Source organism: Lottia gigantea (assembly GCF_000327385.1).
Source record: "Lottia gigantea unplaced genomic scaffold LOTGIsca_64, whole genome shotgun sequence".
Classification (NCBI taxonomy): Eukaryota; Metazoa; Mollusca; class Gastropoda; family Lottiidae; genus Lottia; species Lottia gigantea.
Window position 1 is genome coordinate 179,373 of NW_008710179.1, and position 23,286 is coordinate 202,658.

Sequence of the window (23,286 nt, forward strand, 5' to 3'; positions counted from 1 at the left end):
TTATATTAACAATGAAGTATACGCCAACATTAGTGCAGCGTACATGTTTATGGAATGACTTCATCTCCACTACATGGGTAAAAACCACAAACCGTGAACAAGTCATTCATGCTGATCAATCATTGATCATTAGCCTATCATTTCATCGTAGCTACAGGGGTGGTACAATTGCAAAAATTCCGACAACCGACCAATTCCATTACAGCAATTAACCACCATATAATTTTACCTTTCCGCACCTAGTATTTGCCCCTCCGAAATATCAAGTCTGGCTGTGGGTCTGCTCCTCTGTAATATATAAGTTTATGGTGTAATAGAAGCAAATTCGACCAAAAGTAAGAAGTGATTTTTTTTTTAAATTATGCATTATTGATCCATTTTAACTTTTAATTTGCGCAACTTCCTTGGTGATCCCACTTGTTTGAAATTTTCATCAGCAATACCGACATATTGTGTACTTCATATGGTCACATTAATTCAATGCAAAATTGTTGAAATGTTAACAATTATAAAGCCATACATTATAAAAAGTGAAAAATCGAAGTTCATTTACTGTTATCAATTTAAACCCGATAAATCAACTGAAAAAACTCCTCATACAACTTCCTTATTAGATTTGTCCGAGAAGCCCGACAGCAGGATTCAATGACGTTAAAAAAATGATACATCTATCAAAACCTTATTTAACGCCTTCATCTGAAAAATCATCAACATCTGAAAGGTAGCGAGCCGTTGAAATAAATCCGTCATCTAGCCCTTCAGGTATCAGACTTACTTTCTTGACATGAAAGTCTGATTACTGCCCTTGACGCCACCGTCATTTTGGGGGATGCGAACGCTTTATTTCATCGCTAAAATGTCTGTTTCCGCTAGTTAGTAATATAATTTCTATTACCAAAGCCAATTGTATAAATTCATGTTGACAGGTCATCACTTGCATCAGATGTTGTGTTCTTCTGTTTGTATTTTGGTCGACTTTGGCTATGGAAGAGAGGAATGGAATTTTTTTATAATCTGTTCCGTGTTGATTCGAGTCTCATGTGTGCACATTTTCTAAGATTGTATTAATTAACTTAAAAGCTTTTTAACTGTTCCATCTAATCTGGAAAAAGAAAATTAAAAGACGACTTTTTCTGGATATAAAATTAGTTAGAGTTAAAATCTATCGAAAACCAATATTAGAATCTACATCTAAATCGTACTATGTTGTTGATTTAAATATTACGTTGCTAATATGTGTAGGCTAAACAAAATATTTAGAACTAGTCAATATAAGATAAGAGTTTTTCTTAACTTTGATAATTGTTTTTACAAAAGGAAACAAGTATATAAATGCACTTAATTTAACTGAGTTTTTATTGAAGGGAGAAGAAAATAATAAGTTGCTTTAAATAATTGATAGTAGAAAAGTATAAGCATTTTGATAAACTGTGAAAGAATATTAGTTTTTCAGATTATGTAAGTAAGAGAGTCAATAACTGACTAGGAATCTTGTTTGAAAATTAAATATAAGAAAATACATTTGTTTTCTATATAATATAGGTAGTTGCCTTAAAGCTAATATCAATAACATAAATGTTTGTTTCCTTTCCCGAGTTTCACAGTACTCATTGATTTATATCCGAGGTTCTACGTAAGTGATTCTTTAAAGATTTCCCGTAATCGATTACATCCTGATCAATTTGATTGATAATTTGTAAATGAACTGTGAGTTTATTGGCAGAAGTCTGATATTTTGTTGATTGATATCAATTTCTTAATCTTCCTTGTAGAGCTGAAATGTGGGCGGAGAATTTGTTCTTATTTGGATATGTATGCTGGAAGCCCCGCCTTGTTTTTCTCTATAATGTATGTAACTCATCTGCTGTAACTTTACAAAGTCCAATATTCATATACATCATCTGTTCACGTTAGATATACTCTCCCCATATCTAGATTAGAAAAATTTACAGGGAAGCCCCAACTAACCCCCAAACATGATATGTCCCCTCTAACATCCGAAACACCCAGACCCGTCGTTGAAATCCGCATATACAAGATCAAACTGTTAATCACAAATCAGTGTTGTGAAGGGCCTATAAACACAGTCTTTTTCAAATGTACGCTTCACTTGTCATATAAAATGTTTGCACTAAAATTTTTTTTTTACGTCCCCTATTGTCACCATTTTTTAAACCCCTCTTAAGAATCATCCAAAATAAGGGCTTTCATTTTACCGTAATTAGTTTTTCATGAAATGAATTAAAAGCACCTTTCTTAATATCTGTAGTTTGTGCTCTTCAAATATAAGAGATTTCCCGCATCCCAACCTAAAATCAGAGTCAATACAATCGCTTTTACGATTAGCACGCTGAGTTTTCCCCGTGAAAAAGCAGGTGATCGGAAAGTATTTTTTCTTAAAACAAATATTAAGTTTATAGAATCGTTTCAATTCTAATTGATAAAGTACTATAGAAGAAAGCAACCTGTTGAAAGCACACGTTAATTAGTCTTGAATCACCCTTAACCTGTACATTTCACCTGATTCTTATATTGACCAAACAGACCAAGCTTCCTTTTCGACAACAATCGTGAAAAATGACGATTAAAAATCTTTTTGTTTTCATGGCTATTATAACCACATTCAAACATTCACGACACAATTACAAGCTCACGTTGTAAAGACTCGATTTATGTTTTTAACTCTTAAAACTGAAGAGTTCTATTGTAAGGGCGATAACTGAATCCAAGCCTTGAAGAAAGGATCTTCCAATTTCTCGTTTCAATTGTTCGTTAAAATGAAAAGAATAGGTAAAAGATCCGATATAAAGGTACTTGGTGTTTAACGTATTGATATTATTAATCTCGATTTTCCAGCAAAAGGTGTTGTTATGATCGGACGCGACTTAGTCTCGATCATACCCTCGCGCCACTTTAATGTGATGAAGGGGGGCGATCGATTATATTGACAAAGTTGAATAATTAATAAGGCAAATCAAAAGTTATACTGTATTCTAACGGGGCTCTTTGATTTTTAGTTTGTTGATTCGCGTAAAAGCAATCATACGCATTGTGATCAGGCCTATTAAAATTTCATCTTCCTTTGTCAACATGAATGAAACGAAGATATTTTTCTTTTTACCGGTAATTAAACGGTAGAGTAGTCCATCTGTTTGCGTTCAATATTTCCCCACACAATCTCAATTTCTTCATCTTTTTTATATCATATACTAAAGATTTTCAGATTATTTTGATTTTATTTGTTTGAATTGAAAAGATGAAGCCACAGAAATCTTTAGTCGAGGTTTAAACACCATGATCAATAAACGCAATACCAGACAATTGTGAAAAATTGTATAAAAAGTTTTGGAAATGAAATGAATGGAGTTTTACATCTTACTTTTCTGCACCATGTGGGCTAATGAAGACGGACAACGCCATGCAGGGTACAATGAGGGAAATTTTGCCAGGACAGCGACATTAGCCTGCTCTTTTTCGATTTCCAACTTTCGGACCTTCAGGTTAGCGAGCAAGCGTCTAACTCACTGAGCCACCGCGGCTCCTTAAAAAGTTTTGTTATCATGCAATAGATTACAAAGGCATAAAAAACGTGACTTTATTGTCTGTCTAGCATACTTTTTCGAAATAAGACGGACGATAATCACTTTTCAAAGTTTATTTATAGTCACTTTATGTTCTAAAGACGACATAAAGGTGTGTCACAGGGTAGCTTTTGTAAAAGAAAATCAAAGTGGGTGACATGATGTATATTTGACTGTAATGTGTTTGTTATATCATGTTGTATTTATTGAAAACAAGTGGGTCGTGGGATACAGTTTGATGATCCAATAATGATACATTATAGGATGGGTTCCACGTTTAAGTCTTTATCCAAATCTACAAGACAATTCTATGTGTCTTAGCATCTGTGGTTTCAGTGATCTTTTATTTGTTTTGTATATAGTTAAAAATAAACACAAACTATAAAAAGGGTTCAGCGACACATCTTTAATAAGAGGGCAAATAGAATTGATGAGTTTTAAATCCCAACCGCCCAACGCCCCAACCGCAAATTTGCGCTAAAAATAATAAGTTATTGTTTATTTTAATGATCGCAGATTTCATACTACGTTAGTAATGTTTACTACGAAACGAAACATTTTCAATTTGGCACAATTTTTGCTGACGTCAATAATCATCATAATCATTATAGGAATAATAGATTTTTTACACATTGGCCGATCTCATCAGAAAAAAATACACAAACAGATAGGCTACGTAATATATAGAAATTACTTAAGATACATATTGAAATACATATGTAGAAATTAGTTAAGATACATATGGAAAATAGTTCAGATACTTGTAGAAATTAGTTTTAGATACACTAAAAAAAATTTGTTACAATGTTTTATAACACTATTATGAAAAGGATTGAGATACATATTGATATTAGTTAAAATGCATAATAGAATTAGTTCGGATGAATAGAAAATATACATACAGTTAAGTCAAGAACAGAAAATTATCGAAATTAGTTGAGATAACATAAAAAATAAGTTAAGGTGCATTCAGGAATTAGTTCATATACAGATAGAGTAACGCATAGAAATTATTTATGATGAATAATATAAACATCAGATATTAGATACACATAGAAGTTAGTTATACATATATTAGAAATAAGTTAAGTTAAATATATAAATTTGATTAGTTTGGATACATATAAAAATTAGCTTAAATACATATAGAAATTAGTTAATATGCATATAGAAATTAGTTTAGGTACATATAGAAATTAGTTAATATGCATAAATTAGTTTAGATACATATAGAAATAAGTTAAGATACATATAGAAATTAGTTCAGATACTATAGAAATTAGTTCAGATACATATAGAAATTAGTTCAGATACATATAGAAATTAGTTTAGATAGATATAGAAATTAGTTCAGATACATATAGAAATTAGTTCAAATACACATACAAATTAGATTAAAGTTAATATGCATATAGAAATTAGTTCAGTTACATATAGAAATTAGTTCAGATACATATAGAAATTAGTTCAGATACATATAGAAATTAGTTTAAAGTTAATATGCATATAGAAATTAGTTCAGATACATATAGAAATTATTCCAGATACATAAAGAAATTAGTTTAGAAACATATAAAAATTAGTTTAGAAATATAGAAATTTGTTCAGATAAATAGACATTTGTTCAGATACATACATAAATTATTTCAGATACATATAGAAATTAGTTTAGATAGAAATGATGTAAAGCACAATGATTAGTTACAAAAGGACATTGAATTTATTCTGATGTATGCAATATTTTTCATCAATAAAGGTTGTTACAGTTTTTGTTCAGGTTTGTGTAAAAGTGTATAAATTACATGTTATTTAAGTCTGATTTTATTGAAAGATTGTTTTTTTTATCTTTCTAATATCTTAAAATATGCAAATATTATATTGTTTGTGGTTTTGTTTGCCACATTATACATGATTTCACTTACCAACGTTCTAAAACAAATTGACAATACAATGTTTTTGGTTAACATAAATATCCAATAGATTTTTTATCGACATCAAACGCTATTGGATACATCTGCTTTGATTGGCATACGAACGACACGTGCCATCAAATGTTATGTTATTGAAAGGGGGTGTGGCTTCATTGTTATATGAAGTGCGGACACGAGGCTAAAATTAGTAGAGGAAACATCGAGAGTTCCTGTTAATTTCCGATCTCAATTTATTAATTTGTTCAACATAATGCCACGATCATTTTTAGTCAAGAGTCAAAAATCTTCAGAATCTGACGAGATGAGTGCTTTCCATATTGTGGTACCAAGGCGAAGTGGTAATGGTAAGTAATTTTTTTTTATTAAACTTCTGTCATTAATTTCATTATTCCAATGTAAGTATTGAGATTTCGTCGTGACCTTTTTTTAATAATTATCTTCCTCAAATATTTATCTAGAATAATTCAGGAAGAATTACAGGAACAACAAAACTTAATATAGTGTCCATCCTTTTTGGCTTTAAGACCATTGTTCACCATTTTGGCCTTGAATATATTATGTAAATAGTCTTCAGAAGTACTTGAACTGTACAAAAACCTTCAAAAATACCTAAGACTTTAGAATAATACCACTCTGTATACAAGAATGCACCAAAATTTGCAAACAATGAAAAAAATTGTTCGGTTCTTAAAATCTCATTTCTTACGTGCACAGTTTCGAGAACCTCATGACATCATAGTCATGATATGTTTAATTCCACATTATTTTATGGTCGTCTTTTTATTAGCCCAATCACAAACACAAAAGTAGGATGCAAAACTTCATTTCATATTTCATGAATCATGAAGCCAACATTTTATATCAAAATATAATTCTGACCTGAACAAATTGTCACACTGATGTTCTCAGATTAAAATACATTATAATTATTTCTCACAATTAGTCAGTTATAACTGAATTATTAATTCTAATATTTGATTTAAAAAAATTCTAAATCACTGCCATAAAAATGAAACTAATTGCAGAAGTATTTCAAAGATTTTATCAAGGGATAAATTTATTATAAATCTGAAAGTTTTCTAGTGGATGTCTAACACCATGTCTTGACCACTTTTATAAAATATCAAAACGAAATTAAATAAAATTGAAATCAGATGGTTTATTTATTAGTTTCCCTTGATTATTTTTTATCTCTTCAGGTATATTTCAATCAGTTTTATGACAAAATGATGATCAATTTCTTTTCTCACTAATATTATTGGTCATCTTATTGTTTTGACACTTTTTAAGATTTTAGACAGACACCAGATGATGCCCTTTTAGGTTTATTTTTCTCCCAAGTGACACTTGTTGAAATAAGTAGCAAAGTTTCATTTTGTTACGCTGATGTCCAAAGCTTATTTTGACTGATATGCAGTTAATCGTTTAATCGGGATAGTAAAATTTACTTATTCCTTGAGCATATCCGAATATTCGTTTGAGGTCTATTGTGGTTTATAGAATTATTTCTTTAATATTGACAAAATGAAACCGAAACTGATGAAAATGCAGATTTAGATATTTCTTGATTTTTCTGTGAAAGACTCTGTTACCACATAATCTGAAGAAATTTTGTCTTTAATTGTGCTCAGTCAAATCAAAAGTCAAAAGTTGTTGAATTTTATATTTAAAAAAAGACTATAAAAAGCATACATTTTAACAATAAAAATACCCAATACGAAATCTGGAAGTTCTTCTTTTGTTTTTGTACTTGAGTGAACTATTTGGTTAATCGTTTTTCAATAAAGTCTGTAGTTAATTTTTGGTACAGTATGATCTAATGATTAGTAAAGAAACCAATTGATGTGTAAATCTGAAGATAAATTTACGTGATGATTAAATTGATTATTGTTTTAACGCAGTGTTTGAAAATTATTTATTGAAAAACGATGAGAATTTCACAAGCTTGTATTTAAATAAACTTTTATTGCTTTTCCTTAAGTATCTAAAGTATCATATTTGAACTTAATTTTCTACATCAAATTGATTCAGATATTGCTCAATTCTGTACCAAACAGGAAATATTTTCCCCTAAAATCAGAAAGTGAAATTAATTAGCTCAAAAGAGACATTATTCCACCTTCACATTGACGTCGTTCGGCAACTCTTGGAGAGCCATTTTCACGTTGACAATGAAACCTAACATTACTGTAGACTGCATTTTGCCACGTTTAAAGATGACAATAACGATCTGAACTAGTTGTCGATAGTCTAAAAATTTCATTAGTTATAAAAATTAGTAATTTTATCTCATTAGAACTGAAAATGTTACACTTGACAATGAAAATAAAATTGCAAGAAAAATATTGGGTTAATTTTAAGGGTAAAAATGGGTAAACTATATTTGAACTATAATTCTATTCCACAATGTAATTATATTTCAGCGAATGAATAATAATATTGAGTTTGTATATTTCCAAGACAGACCACTTTGACTTTATCAGATTTCATTATTCTTATTTTAAACCTCTTATTTTCAGGAGATGAATCACCCTCATCAAAATTCTCTACAGTTGGAGGTAATTTTACTGCTTTTAGACCTTGGGTTGCTGAATCTACCGTAGACAAACAAGACTCATCGAGAGATGACGATGATAATAAAACAACAAGCGAAGGTTGGTTTGACTTCATTTAATCATTAATGGTGTAGTTGTTGCATTAGTAACAGTTTCCAATACCTAAACGGCAAGGAGTCGTCAAATATGGATAGAACACAATTTCAACTATCCAAAAAGCTGTTTGGGACTAAATTCCGATACTAAATTTTCTTGCAATTTAACAAAGACTTACTGCCCTTCCGGAAGTTTATCTTGATAAAAAGTTGATTATGTTTTGAATTGATTCGGTTTTATTTCAGATATACTACGAGAGAAACTGTTTGATCTCAAACGTGGAAGTCTTGTTAACTCGTACCTGCACAACCTAGCTAAAGTACACCAAACATTTTCTTTCGATAATCTTTATTTCTTTCCACCAAATTTATTCCTACCGTCGCCATATTTGAAATATCCGCGCCATTTTGAATCAAGTATCCTTAACCGAAATGAAAACGAGATTGACGAAGATCTACACTATGAAGAGAGGAAAGGTTATGTCGACCCGAATTCGTCATTTGAATGTGCCCAGTGTAACAAACATTTTACCACACCTCATGGTTTAGAAGTTCATGTCCGCAGATCACACATTGGAACCAGACCCTTCGCTTGTGACATCTGTAATAAATCATTTGGACATGCCGTTAGTTTGGATCAACATAGAGTCGTTCACACTCAAGAAAGAAACTTTTCCTGTGCACAGTGTGGTAAATCATTCAAGAGATCATCAACTCTGTCCACTCATCTACTGATTCACAGTGACACCAGACCTTACCCTTGTCCTTATTGTGGTAAACGATTTCATCAAAAATCTGATATGAAGAAACACACCTATATACATACTGGTAAGTAAGGTCATAATTAAATGAAAACCGGTTACGTTGATTCGCATACTTTGCCGACTTGTGTAAGAATTCCTTATGTGAAGCTGTGTGCAGGCGTTGAAGCTCCCGACGCATATTTTTTTTCTTGTTCCAACATGTTTTGAATATTCATCCCGTATTACGTCTTTGATCTTATATAGTTTTTTGTTCTAATTGAAAAATGTCATTCATGATGCTAAGTTCTAAAGATAACGGGTTGCCTTTTCAAGATTCTGGAATAGTTCCACTTCCTGTGTCGTAGATGGTTTTAGTTTTCCTGTGGAAAAATTACAATGGTCCTATTGATTTTGATTATACTGACTTGTTTCAGATAATAATATACGTTAATTTGTATATTAATTTATAACGGACATTGAATAGATAATGATTTTATTGGTATTATTAATATATATTATAGACTAAAATCTAAATTAAGATTACTTCCGAGTTAATCTAATTTCATTAAAATCACAGTCGGAATCTGGCTAGTGACTTAATTTTCTATAGATAAAGTTTTATCACTAAATTCTGACATATCATTTAGACTTAGAGACACAATGAGGTATGTAAAGGTGTAATATACTAATAATAATAATTTTATGTAATCATTGAGAACGCGGTTGCTTCAAGTCAATTCATAGAAATAATGTTTCAGTGATTCCAATCCTAGTTTGATTTGATATGATTGACTCTCATTACCTCAATGTATTGAGACTGGTTTAAGGGGAATATTTCTCTGATCAAATATCACCATTTGTTATGTTATCTGCCATGATTTTGCCATTTTCGTCCATGGGGAGACTGTTGACATTTCTATCACGTGATAAACAAAATGTCGACAACGTCAGAGATTTACGTGCTTGTCCCTATTCTAATTTGGTAATAGCTTCGAAATGTCAGATTTACTCTAATTTCCGAATTCTGTTTGAGTTTCCTATCAAATTACGCCTTTACAGTGTAAATTTATGCCGTCATGATTTAGTAAAATGGCATAATGAATAATTGACTGATTTGTGTAGATGATTCAAGACGTAGTGACAACAAAATTGTTGTCTTTGAACCTTACCAAACATTTTTTGAAAAAAAAGATTGAAAACTTGCAAACTTTGATTCGTTACAATCTTGCAGGTATTTTGACACCCACGGCTCCTATTTATAATAATAATAATTACTTTATTTTGGCTTATATTTGTACCATTCCGATTTCCTGCTCGATGTCTTTTATTGATGTTCTTCAAGGGAAATTCAAGATTGTGACGTAACTATAGCAAATACCATATGATTTTGGTGTTATTCATTTTGGTCACCCAATGAAGTGTGTTTTAGTAATATTATTTTCTTGAAATTTCGTGTATTAACTTGCTAAAGTTTTTCATTGCACGCCATCCAAGTTTTGGAAATACTTAGAATACTTTGGAATGTTTCGGGCTATCAATTTCAGCCCACTTCAAAAACCAAACAACAAAAATAACAAAGTTATTTAAAATGATAACAAATGGTTGTAGTTTATCTTTTGTTTGTAAAACCAATTCATCTACATTACATAGAATTGTTCAAAAGATCGGGGAACAAAGAATGGATTGCAGCTGTATTCATTCGACTGTACCACGACTGAGTTCGATTACTTCACTTCAAAAATATCAGTCTACATGATCTCAAACAGATAAAATATACCACATTTACAAATGTTTCTTTTTTTCCTTTCAGGAGAAAAACCCCATAAGTGTTTACAGTGTGGAAAAGCGTTTAGTCAATCATCCAACCTAATAACACACAGTCGTAAACATACTGGTTATAAACCATTTGCTTGTCACAGATGCGGAAGGGCCTTTCAACGAAAAGTAGACCTACGGCGTCATATTGAAACCCAGCATGCATTGTCATTAGAATCGCACGTGCATGAACGAATTGATACACATCTTTAACAATGTGAACGTGACTATTTATTTACCACTCGTGATTGTTGACAAATTGCAAGTGTTATATAGTAATAGTTCGTTTTGAGGGATTAGAACGTAGAATGCACACATCTCGCAAATCTCAATGGAACGCTGGAGTAGAGTAGCTCAATAAGTTGAAGCAAATTTTAAAAGGATATTTGCGTCTAAATAACGAAAATTGATATTATGATGACATATCTGCATAAGAAATTGGAGACTTGTTATTTGGACGGTGCTAAAATAGATGGTATGGTGTATATGGGTGCGGGATGTAATTTGGAAAGAGTTTTTTTTCTGCATGGTTTAATCTTTCTTCAAATCACAATGCAATGAAAATACCAAAATAGTTCTTTTGATAAATGTGCAAGAGTAGGAAACCAAATTGCAAGACAGCGTGGGTGTTTCGGAAAGTCTTGTCTGGTTTCGCTTGTAGAAAAAAGAAGCGAATACACAAGGTACGGAATACGATTCCCTTCACAAATTTTATACTCTAATTAAAACTGTATAAACTAACTAAATGAAGCGTATATCGCAATTGACACCGTACCTCGTATTTTCTGTCTTAAATCCTTAGAATAAATAGCAAACAAAGCAGACGTCCAATTTTCAAAGAATGTTACTCACGTTATAGCTGTTTTTTTTAAATCTATATATTTAGATATTTAGGCTATTTTAATGGTCGCAGATTCTGACCGCTCAGGTTGACGACCACATATTTAATAAAATCTGGTATAAGGTCGGCCATATTCACATTGTCAAGCTTTTACGACCTTCGACTTATACCTTGACTCAAATAACCACCTTTCTTGTTTCACGGATGTTTATAAATGCAGTTATTTGATTGTATTCGCTGGTGTGCACTCCAAGCAAATCACTGCATTTAGTGGAACAAGAAAGGTAACTATTGGAGTCAAGGTATATGACGAAGATCGTAATAGCTTGACATTGTGAAGATGAAGGTCGACCTACCAACTGAGTTTCACTTAGTATGTAGCTTGACGATGAAACATTTTCATATAAAATACATAGCTAATAAGTTATATTTAGTGTTGTTTAATTATTATTATTATGTAACGCACTTTATGCTTTTACCTTTGTTCAATAATAAAACTTAATTTATTAAATTTGTTATATGTATATTAATAAAAATTTTAATGAAATATTCCTGATGATATTTAGATACATACACTGAATATAAATGCATAGTACTCATTACACAAGAACCATTCTAATTTATGCATAAAATGAACAGATACCGATTATGCGGGTTATTGAAAGGTGTAGACCTCATCTGGAGGCGATTGTATCAGATTATCCAGGACTAAACCACTGTGTCTAGTTGTTTAAACCGTCAGCCAATGTTAGGAATAAAGTTTCTTCGTCCTCTTTTATGCACATTATTAGGGTATTGGAGACTTGCAATATTAACACAGCATGAAATCCACCAATCTATTTAAAATTAGATAACAAATTTGTATCTCTTTCCTTTTCCCGTATTTTTAGTCTCAATGGTAATCTAACAATTTTTCTACCAAATGTCCGTCCCAACTGTAGTATTTTTCTTAACAATCAAAGCGTGCCATGTAGAACCGGTTTCTTGATAAAAATAAGGAATTGTGGATATGGTTAACAACATGCATATTTTTGGTTTCAGTATCTCACAATTCCTTATTATTACACGCTTTGATTGGTTAAAAATAACATCATTGGGACGAGTTTTTGGTATTTGGTTTACAGCGAAGGCCAAAAATATTAGAAAACAAAATAGATGCGAATATGTAATCTATAAAATTAGATTGGTATTCCACTGACTCTAAGATTTTCGTTTTATCCCATAGTATTCCATAATAAGTCCATAGTGTAAACTTACACGGGGAACCGATTTGCAAAGAGTTTTTTTCTGTATGGTATAATCTTTCTTCAAATCATAATGCAATGAAAATACCAAAATAGTTCTTTTGATATATGTGCAAGAGTAGGAAACCAAATTGCAAGATACCGTAGGTGGTAGGTGTTTCCTAAGGTCTTGTCTGGTTTCGCTAGTGACATCTACCTCAGTAATTCACATTAAGCTATTAACATTCAATTATTTTCATAAATCAGACATAATTGACGCCGAAAAAATATGCACTGCATTAGATTCAGTAATCCGTTGAAAAAATTAACGACTGATCAAGAGTGGTGATGGGAACTACACTACAGTTTCACAGCTGTATCGAATGCGACTTGAATACTCGAACAATGAGAATCGAAGATCGTCAAGCTTTTGTTTTCTTATTTACTTTCTTTAATATTTAATGACCGTATCAAAGAATTAAACATCTCAACATTCGGATCTTCTAGATGTATTTTTAATGAAGCAGAAAATGACTCGAATCAATCTGAAATTTTGATTGAAATTAACGACAACGAACGATTACTCGCGTTGATACCTTTTAAAAAAACTGTACCTTGAAATCCGATTAATTTTACCAAAAATATACGTATTGCGTGTATTCAGAATTGTTCATCAAAAATATGCTGAATGGGACAAGTTCGGAATTCGTTTTACCAATCGTAATAGTGATCCATGTGTGTCCAGAATTATTCGCGTTTGAAAGTTAAAAAGACGAGTCGTCTTTTCTTGTAATGAACTGAAATGAATAACGTTTTACGTTCAACTTTCATCTTTTGTTGAGACATTGTCATATTGAAAAGACATCTATAGAAAAGGGAAAGAAATACCTTGTTAGATATCATTAAAGGAATAATGTGATTTTCATACATTTCTAGTACTTCTGAAGACTATCTACATAATTATATTCAAGACTCAAATCAATCCGCCAAAATGGCAAATCTGTTCCTTTATTATATTGTCCAAGACAGTATGCATTCTTAACGAATTTTCGTCTCAAATTTACAATACAGCGGTATTTATTTCCTATTCAATTTCATTATAGAGCAAAATCAGAAAAATCTATTCTATATTTACTAAGCTAGTCTTACTTTTGATCGTTTTAACGATTTCTTGTAGAAAAGGGATTATAATATGCAAAGAATTACAAGAGATCATCAGAGGCGTGGTCAAAACTGTCAGTTTAATTGATTTCTTCAAGTACAACTTGTCAATCAACAGGTGGATTTTCAGGAATTATTCCCATTCGTTAAGTTGAATTCATCATATAGTAACGTTCATAGAGAGTCAGAACATGCTCTTAAAGTGACAAATTCTACAACAGTCGCTTACAACCCGCGACATATGCGACCACATTGCTTTCCCAATTTGCATTTCTAATCAAATTTATAGGCTTTGCTTTCAAGTCAGGCAATTAATATCATCTGTGTGGTCCTGCACCTACGAAGTTCCCAAATGAATTTATTAGCCCCAAAACTAACCCTACGTATCTTTTTCTGTTGGTATGACTCGTGTCGGTCAGCAGAAAATAAAACGCAATTGCTGTATTTAAGTAAAGTAATGGTCATTATGATTTAGTTACATTTTAGATCTTCATTGTCTTGTAAATATCTGTTTTACAATCATGCAAATTATTATGTGTTGTTGAATTAAACAGGTAAACGGGCGCTAAGATAACAATATATACATTATTTCTTTTTTATTCTGTATAGTATTATTCATAAACAATATAATAATATATCAATAATGTACAAATTTAAAAACATAATCAAAAAATGAGAAAGTCACCTTACAAAAATGGAATTCCAGAATATGCTTTTTCACACCTGAGTGTATATTGGTTATTGCATAAAGCGCTAAGACACTTTTCTGCAATCGCACACTTGTGCAAACCGGATAATATTTGCCACTAAAAAGGTCATACCGTAACATGTGACATCGAAGGGATCTCATGTCCAGCTATTTACATATTGGTAAACGGTCATGGTGGAATCGTTGAATTTATTTTGTGGGGAAATCAAACTACCGCCTTTGTCTAGCTGTAGTTACCTACGGTAGCCTACGTTTCAAGGCAAGAAAGTATTGACGTTAAATCGTGTTCCCTCTATTATGAGTGTTTCTTATTTGCGGTATTTTGACTATTTTAAAGAGGGTAAGCAATAACTTAATGACTATAAATTGAAATTGACGACATTGTGGGGCAGAATTGAAAATATATAATGTATAATAAAATCCCAAGTGGTTATTGTTGACTTTCATGATGTGACGCCATATTGGATGATCATGTGATTAACTTTCACCAATCAGTGCCAAGAGTAATTTCTTGTAATCACCACTACAATCACCCTTGATGAAGCTGCCTAAAGTCTTGGAATACATTTTCTGGAATTCATCTTTAATAAACTGCATATCAATCTGGTAAGAGAGAGAAAACAAAACTTCAAATACTGAAAAAACTTTGCAAAACGTCCTATTTAATGACAACAGATTGTGAGCATGGATACCAAAAAGGTAATAATAATTTTCTTAATGAGGTTAGCAATATTTCTCTTTACATCTCCTTCATCATTACATGAAGTTTATACCGAGATTTAAAACCAACAATGGACTACGATATTCAATCTACTTTGTGGTTAAATTACTTGAAGCAACAGAAGGTCTTTTCATACGAAAACTGTACATTCCTTACTCAATAATGATTAAAGTTAATAACTAACTTTATTCATCCGTAAATTTTATGCGGGGAACGAAGTTTCGTTATTATTGTGCCACAAGTCCTGAACAATGAAAATTCCAAAGATAAAAAGTAGGCCATTATTATTGACAAGCTGACAACAACCCTTACCATTATTAAAGACATAACATATAACTTGCAACAACACTTTTACAATAGAAAATGTACCCAAGAACATACAACTTCAGTGCATTTCGCTGCCAATAAATTAGCTATACATTTGATATTGACAGCACTTAAACGACTGTCAAAACTAGATGTGAGTGTTTTAGGATTGAAAGATCAAGATAAAAAATACAGCGAAAAAAGTGCAAGTTAAAAAATATCCAACAGCGAATAGATGAACCAAAAATTCAAATTCCATTTACAAAGACGAATGCAAATACTTGAAGATTAACAATAATAAGCTATGAAAATGGATCAATTATTTAATAATTAGATTAAGAAGTGCATTATTCTTCACATTTATATTTTCACTTTCATCCTTTCAGTTAATTGTCACGATTTGGAAGTTAAGAACAGTGGGAGATCTAGAATTTGTCATAACTTGCAAGAAATCGATTGATTTTCAAGGTCCTATAGTATTCAAGAGATGTCAATGTCAGCTATCTATTTTGTGTCACACTTATAACCCGAACAATCGACGTTTCAATAGTATTATATGCCACCAGGCTATTAGGGCAGTACACACACTTTCTTTAAGGGATTATAATTTTGTTTTCTAAATATTTTATTTGTATCGGGGACACATATAGCATCAATTTGCACCATTCTCATTTTTAATCAGACGTCCACTACAACTAAGTGTTTTGTGACGTCACTAATTGCAAAATCAAAGTCACATTAGGCTCCTTACGAATTGCAGGAACCATAGATGTCTAATTAAAAATTAGAATGGAACTATTTCATAGAAACCACGTGAACCTTACCTCGCATCTGGACACAACCATTCTAATCAAAGCTATGTCTTTAGTACCAGCACCTTTCATACTGTGATATAGTCTCTCAGCGAAATATGCTGGAGTATTGGTTGCCAGCTTGACTGAAATGAACACACCAAAATATACCCAATATCTTAACACTGACATGTTCTTCACATCGTCTGGGAGAGCATCAATAAGATTTTCAAAACCAAGTAATAGTCAATACCAGTTGATGTGAAAGAATGAACTCTTGAAATAAAAATCTTGTCCAAAGCTGGGAAAATCGGGAGTAATTATTGTAGTGCACTCCCCAAACAAAAAGTACCGTCAGGTGTTTTGAAAAGAGTAAGCCTGTTTCGCTTCGCTTGCGACAACCGCCACTTCTATAATAACCAGATCAATACTTGAATTGAAAGCATTGGCAAAGGTATCTTTTAATTAGCTATGGCTGATCTGTCTGAATGCCATGTGTATGATAAACGAGTGCGTTAAAACAAACCAAAAATCACTGTGTTATGCCAATGGCATCAAAGCGACGACTTATGAAGAGGTTCGGCCGAAATGCCTAATCAAAATCAGTTTCTGTGAGAGATCCTGGGTGGTAAAGAGAACATAATCAACATCACGGATACCTACCTATAGCCAAATAACCATCTTCTAAATAACCACTTGTTTCACTCTTGATTGACTTTTCAAATGGTTTACCTGCGAGAGCTTGGTATGCTCTAAATATTTCATTCAATTGGGCATAACTTCTAGCACATAGAATACGATTAAACTCTGCTTCATCTGTACCAAGTTTCTTCTCTCCAGCCTAAAAAAAGAACATAGCTTATCACATTTTGTCCACAGAACATTGTGCTCTGAACTTTCTCTGAACCCAACCTGGACTTTTATATGTTTGACGATTATCATTCGGAAGGACGTACAGAAACAATACACATATAAAGCACAATCCTATCTGGTATCGATAAAACTTTGATAAATGATGCAGGAACATAATTGCAAATTGGGGTCAGAAGTTCCAGTATCATTCGAGAAGAAAAAATAAACATACCTTCAGCAAAGCTTGAGCATCTTGCTGAGCTTGAGCTGGATCAGGAGGACCTTCACCTCTATTAGCAGCACATTGAGATACCAGCAATCTTTTAAAATGACCACTTGTATCTGATTGTACATCTTTCTCCAGGTCGGATTTAAATACTGGAATAGATTTATAACATGATGGAAATTTCGGATATAAAGGGATCAAATATCTAATGAGTTCTCGTACAAATATTGGAACAAAACAAAATGAGTATAAGCTTACAAATATATTTTTCGTCGATACAAGCAAAAGTTATGGGATATCCATGACAAACGAAGGATGTTCACGGTAATAGGTACAGTTGACCATTCGACCCATTCCCGTGGGTGCATAAGGTTATCAGAAAAGAATGAGCACATTCTGGTTTACTCTGAATCAACCAAGACCAATGTACCAATAGTATTTATAAATAAATATTTCTCATCACCAACAAGCGCAATGCTTTCTCTCTAACAGTAGCTGCAGGCATGCTTTGTGAGAACATTGGCCGAATCCTGGATATACCAGTAAACCTAAATACCTACATGTTTTATATTGTTGTTTAATCTCCGTGATTTCAGCATTACTTCTAGAACAGAGGATTTCTATCAAAGCTGATTCATCAGTACCAGCTCCTTTTATAGCTCTTTTAAGTTCTTTAGCATCAAACACCCTTGGAGGATCAAATAGAGCCAGAACTCCATCTTCAAATCGACCACTTATTTCAGATTTCAGGTCATCACGTAAATCCTGCAATGGAACGTCAAAAATTCTGTATAGTTGATACGAATTATAGTGGGCCCTCAGTCATAACTGATTTGAATGTGATTCTAAAGCAAGCTATTACAAATCTCGATTTATACCCTTGATTGTAATGGCCACGTTTCTTGTGTTTCATAAATTGCAGTGTATGCCAACGAATACAGCCAATCAGTGGATTAGCATTGGCTGTATTCGCTGGCGTACAATCTAATTAAATTGCATCCAATTAAATTCCGTTATACAAGAAAGGTGGCTATCGCAGTCAAGGTATAAGACGGAAGTTCGAAATAGTTTGACAATGCAAAGATGAAAAGACATTGGATAACAGATATCAAGTATTCATAGTCAGTTATAGGAACAGTATATTGTAGCCGTGCTGAATCTTGTCTGTCGCCGTTTAGCAAACTTCACAGCCTTATCTAAAGCAAGACGCATAAAGTTAGGGTGCGGGCATACGAACAGTCTTGGTCGCCGCTTTTATCGCGTTGCCGACATGATTTATAATATCAAACCGTCTTTAAGACAGAGTGTCATCATCCAATCAGAATCATTTTCTTTTCAATTGCACGATCAAAAAATCACCGACCAAGACTGTTCGTGTTCCCTCAACACAAATGTGAACAGCACACAAGAAATAACGGATAGTTTGTACAGCAATTATATATCTTAGGGGAAATAATTAGTCTTAAAATATCAAACTTGTATTTCGATAGATGGTCAATGAAATTGCATAATTTATAGACATCTGTTGCAATGAATATTAAAATAACATTAAAATCTTCCACAAATTGGGTTATGGTAAAAGAATTATCTATATAATATTAAAATGAAGTGGGATTTTAAATCCCATTTTTCTTCACTTAGTTGGGCATCTGATCATTTAACGGCTACAATGTAAAATTTACCTTGCCATAACTTGTTTTATACTGTTTCTCGATCTGTATTCTCTGTTGATTGGAATGATGGGCTACTACGTCTATAATAGCTGCTTCATCAGTACCTGAAACGACAAATTCCACACTACTAAGTCTCTTCCGTCCGGTTGTGTTCGCACTGTTCACACGGTTGGGACAGAAAAGTCTTTGATCTGTGATATATTAATATCAGTAGGTAGTTTGATCTTCAACAACTTTAATATCATATCCCTGTAAATAACTAGCAATCGTACATATTGTAGGAATAACTTACCTAAACCTTTCATGGCCTTTCTCAACTTCGCAGCGGCATCTTCTGGGTTGAAGGGGTTGGCTGGATTCACTGTTGGCTATAAAATAAATTGTTAATACACTGTATAGTCAAAATGTTCGTTGATGGATCAGTAATTAATTCCATCTTCTATGAATCCATAAGATATAGAATCAAATTATTTAAAGGGAAACTACTCCATTTAGTTGAAACTTTAAATTCTTTCAGCTATTTTCCACAGGAAACGCATTTGTCCTATGACATTCAAATGACCTTAATGACATATTACATTATCATCTCTTTTATTATCATTATATTATTACATTATGTCATATTGATAACAGCTTAGTCAATATAGTTGTAATATTGCTCAATCGGGAAGTACAATGACCATTTTTCTTATCTTATCTCTGAGAATATTAGTTTTTCACAATATAATATTATTGCTTAAAACTCCTGTTGATATCGTTTCTAGTGAGTTAGTTAAGTATAATGACATTATAGGACGAGAGAATAGGAATAATGAAATTTACTTGATAATGTCAATAGAGGAAAATTATTACTAATTGTTGTAGGTGATTGTTTAATATCATCACGTTGTCGCGTATCACTTATTCAATATAATCATTACGATCACATCTTTGATATGGCAAGATCTTCATATAACCTAATATTGTCAGATGGAAAATATCAGAGTAAGTCACAAAATATGATATATCATATGCACAAACTTCTCAGATAGAAATTAGATTTCCAATTGTTACCATACATGTATAAGACTTCGAATAGTGAATCAAAATTCGAACTGTTTCTGATAGAAATAAGCAGGGGCGTATCAATAAAATGTCTGATGGGGGCTGGGGCTGCCAGAAGTAAGAATTGGAACTGTGTCAATAGAAAGTAGATGTCGAACTATGTATGATAAAAATGTAAATGATATAAATTGGAATTCGAAATGTGCGAGATAAAACTCGTGAGCCTAAACACCCCTAACTAAAATAGGTTTATATTTCAACACAACAGTGTTTTATTGGGTAAGATGAATCATTAGCATTCTCATAACAAACAATGTAAGAATAACATAATTACTATAATTATTAGTCTGGTAAAAAGTATAAATGTCATATTCATTAACTTTGAACAGTTACACAACTGTAATTTCACAATCTCAAATAATTGAAACTATTAAAATAGGGTAGATATTAAAAGGTATTAAAAAAGTAAAAGTAAATAGTTATAAAATCCGTTGATACTTTTTTTTTTAAAATTGGCAAGTAGATGAAGACGCGGTTTGTGTCCTTCTATTACAACGAGTCTTGATAGTTAATGACATATTTTGTTAATTTTTGTAGAGTTTATATCCATTATACTACATACCATGGTAGGCTATCTAGTTTTCATCTACCATAAATGTTGATTGTAATGAAAATGAGAAGCTGGTTTTATTTCATTAATTATAGAATATCTAGCCTAATTGATTTCTAAAAATAGAAACTAATCCATTAGGTCTGGTCACCTACTCATTCTTTGTGTATTTTATATGCACATAATTGAATATTATAGGCTAAAAGAATCCAAGTTTGAAAAAATGGAAGAGATGGTTGCTTCCCGATACCAAAACATTTGACGATTGATCACAAAACTATATATAAAAGTTATACAATTCATTGCAAAAAGGCTTCAGAACAAAATTAAATCATATTTGACATTATAAAATAGTGTTTTCTCCCTTGGACTAATTCTAACCAGATTAGATACAAATCGTTTCATAATGGGAGAAATAACTAAAACGTTCAACACGACTTCTGTGAGATAAACCAATATCATGTTTTTGACATTGCCATTTGACTTTGTCAATAATTGCGTCGCATATCTATTGCTATATAAATTGAAGTGCCACGCCCAGTCGCTCAGTGTATAGTACTAGGACTACTAGGAATTAGATGATAATATAGTGTACTTACCGCTATTGGGTATGCCATTTTGTTGGTGGACTAGATTTTAAGTTGAAATAATACTATATACTATGACTAGTTTTAACTTTGTACTTGAACTCTCGTAAAGCACGCTAATAGAAATATTTTTATCGTCTGCCGGAAATTTTGTTATCGACAGGATTTTGGTGGACGAGTCTAAGATGAAAAAGAAAGGGGGATTATTTATACTATAGTCTGACTTACTCACTCGATATTTGACTAGATTTGTGATCTTATCATGATTTCAAACTTGGTATTCACTATACCCCATTTAAGCCCGTATTATGTACATTGTGGTAGTCTAGACTAACTAGATAAATTGTTATTAGTACTCCAGATTAACCAGCCATACATTGCTAAATACATCTCAACACAGAACGTCTTGATGATCGAAAGAAAAATTAGACTCGATTGATTTCTCTCAGATACTATCTTCAAGATGGCGTCTATTTGATAATGCTCAAGTTTGTAAAGAATCGCTCTGGCCGTGAGCTCTGTATTATAATAGGTGCAATAGGGTTTCTATAATAATATTGGAGTTAATACCCACAGGTAAATGAACTGGACCACTAATTACAATATATTGATTAAGTCATACTAAAGTCTAATCACCTGTATCATGAATGTTTATCACAATATGCTATCATTTATCATTTATTCATGAAAAGGCGTATATTATAACGTATGTCGTAATATATTTGTATTGTACAGGGTTTATGTCTTAATGACCATTGTTGTTAATTGACAAAGTAACGTTAAGATGAACTCGGGTCGACTGGCATCTCAAATCCAACAACATCTCAACGCTCATACTGAAAAATTTACCGACGGCAGGCAACTCTTAGGGTCAAGGGTCAATTTCGTAGGTCGACAAGAAGATTCAATTGTTGCTATTGGTTAGAAAATGAGCAACTGACTGATACTACGATGTTTAAATTCGTCGACGCGCTCAAAGTGTACTTCTTAATCTAGGGAATTTTCAGATACTACCAGATGCTGATAGTTCCTAACAGTCTTTGAAAACCCATTTTCTTTCAGATTCTTATCGAGTTGCCTTAACGTCGTCCATGGAGGTACAGTTATGAACGGGTCAGGAAAATGAACATCGTTGATAATTCCACAAGAAAACCTACAGACTGTATGTATGCTCTAATAAAATCTTATACCTACACCGTACATTGATTGATTTATTTCTTTTTTTACCTCGGATTCAATCATATATGGGGTTTTTAAACAACGAAATCGAATAGCGTCAGTATTGTCACAGATGATTATAACAAATTAATATCACTTACTTCTGTTCGTGGTATCTCTTTACTGTTATCAATATATATATACGTGAATACGTTATGAGATTTCCTTTTTATTTGCTATTTGAATATATGTGTATTCATGTGTTTGAGGTAAATTTAAATGGGCTCGACTAAATGGTCTTTTGATATCACGGGTGTACGTCAATATATTGAATAAAATGGCAATATAGGTTAAATTGGGACATACTTTATTACTATAAATAGAGGAGACAATCCGAATTTAGAATATTGTTACTAAGAATAGTAATTATTGCCTCATTCGTACACATGACTTTCTCTTATCGAGTCACCAATATTACAAAATACTTTACAAGACAAAGTAATTCATTAGTGTCATGCCATAGACTGACTTTGTCTCCATTCATAACAATGTTTTTTCCCATTTGTGCGAGATATAGAACTACCAAATTTTTTTTATTCAATGCCGAATTGAAGGTTGCCTAAAATCAAATGCACACTGCCAACTGTCACGATTTCTTTTTTAA

At 32.2% G+C, this 23,286-nt stretch overlaps 2 protein-coding genes across 2 annotated transcripts; one reads left to right on the forward strand and one right to left on the reverse strand.

Annotated features, from left to right (window-relative positions):
* Positions 1–8,659: 8,659 nt before the first annotated feature.
* On the forward strand, positions 8,660–10,933 carry LOTGIDRAFT_129344 (hypothetical protein; the record flags this gene model as incomplete). The annotated part of the gene is made up of 2 exons (XM_009064629.1): positions 8,660–8,990; positions 10,716–10,933. Coding segments are annotated over 2 exons (549 nt in total), but the record flags the coding sequence as incomplete, so codon positions are not given.
* Positions 10,934–14,516: 3,583 nt separating this feature from the next.
* Positions 14,517–22,805, reverse strand: LOTGIDRAFT_195070 (hypothetical protein). The gene is made up of 9 exons (XM_009064630.1): positions 22,784–22,805; positions 21,477–21,644; positions 19,516–19,591; positions 19,233–19,327; positions 18,111–18,315; positions 17,557–17,702; positions 17,136–17,313; positions 16,506–16,618; positions 14,517–15,257 (listed from the first exon to the last, which is right to left on the reverse strand). The coding sequence occupies exons 2-9, from the start codon at positions 21,492–21,494 to the stop codon at positions 15,132–15,134; spliced, it is 957 nt and encodes a 318-aa protein (XP_009062878.1). The 5' UTR covers positions 21,495–21,644; positions 22,784–22,805; the 3' UTR covers positions 14,517–15,131.
* Between the last annotated feature and the right edge of the window lie 481 nt (positions 22,806–23,286).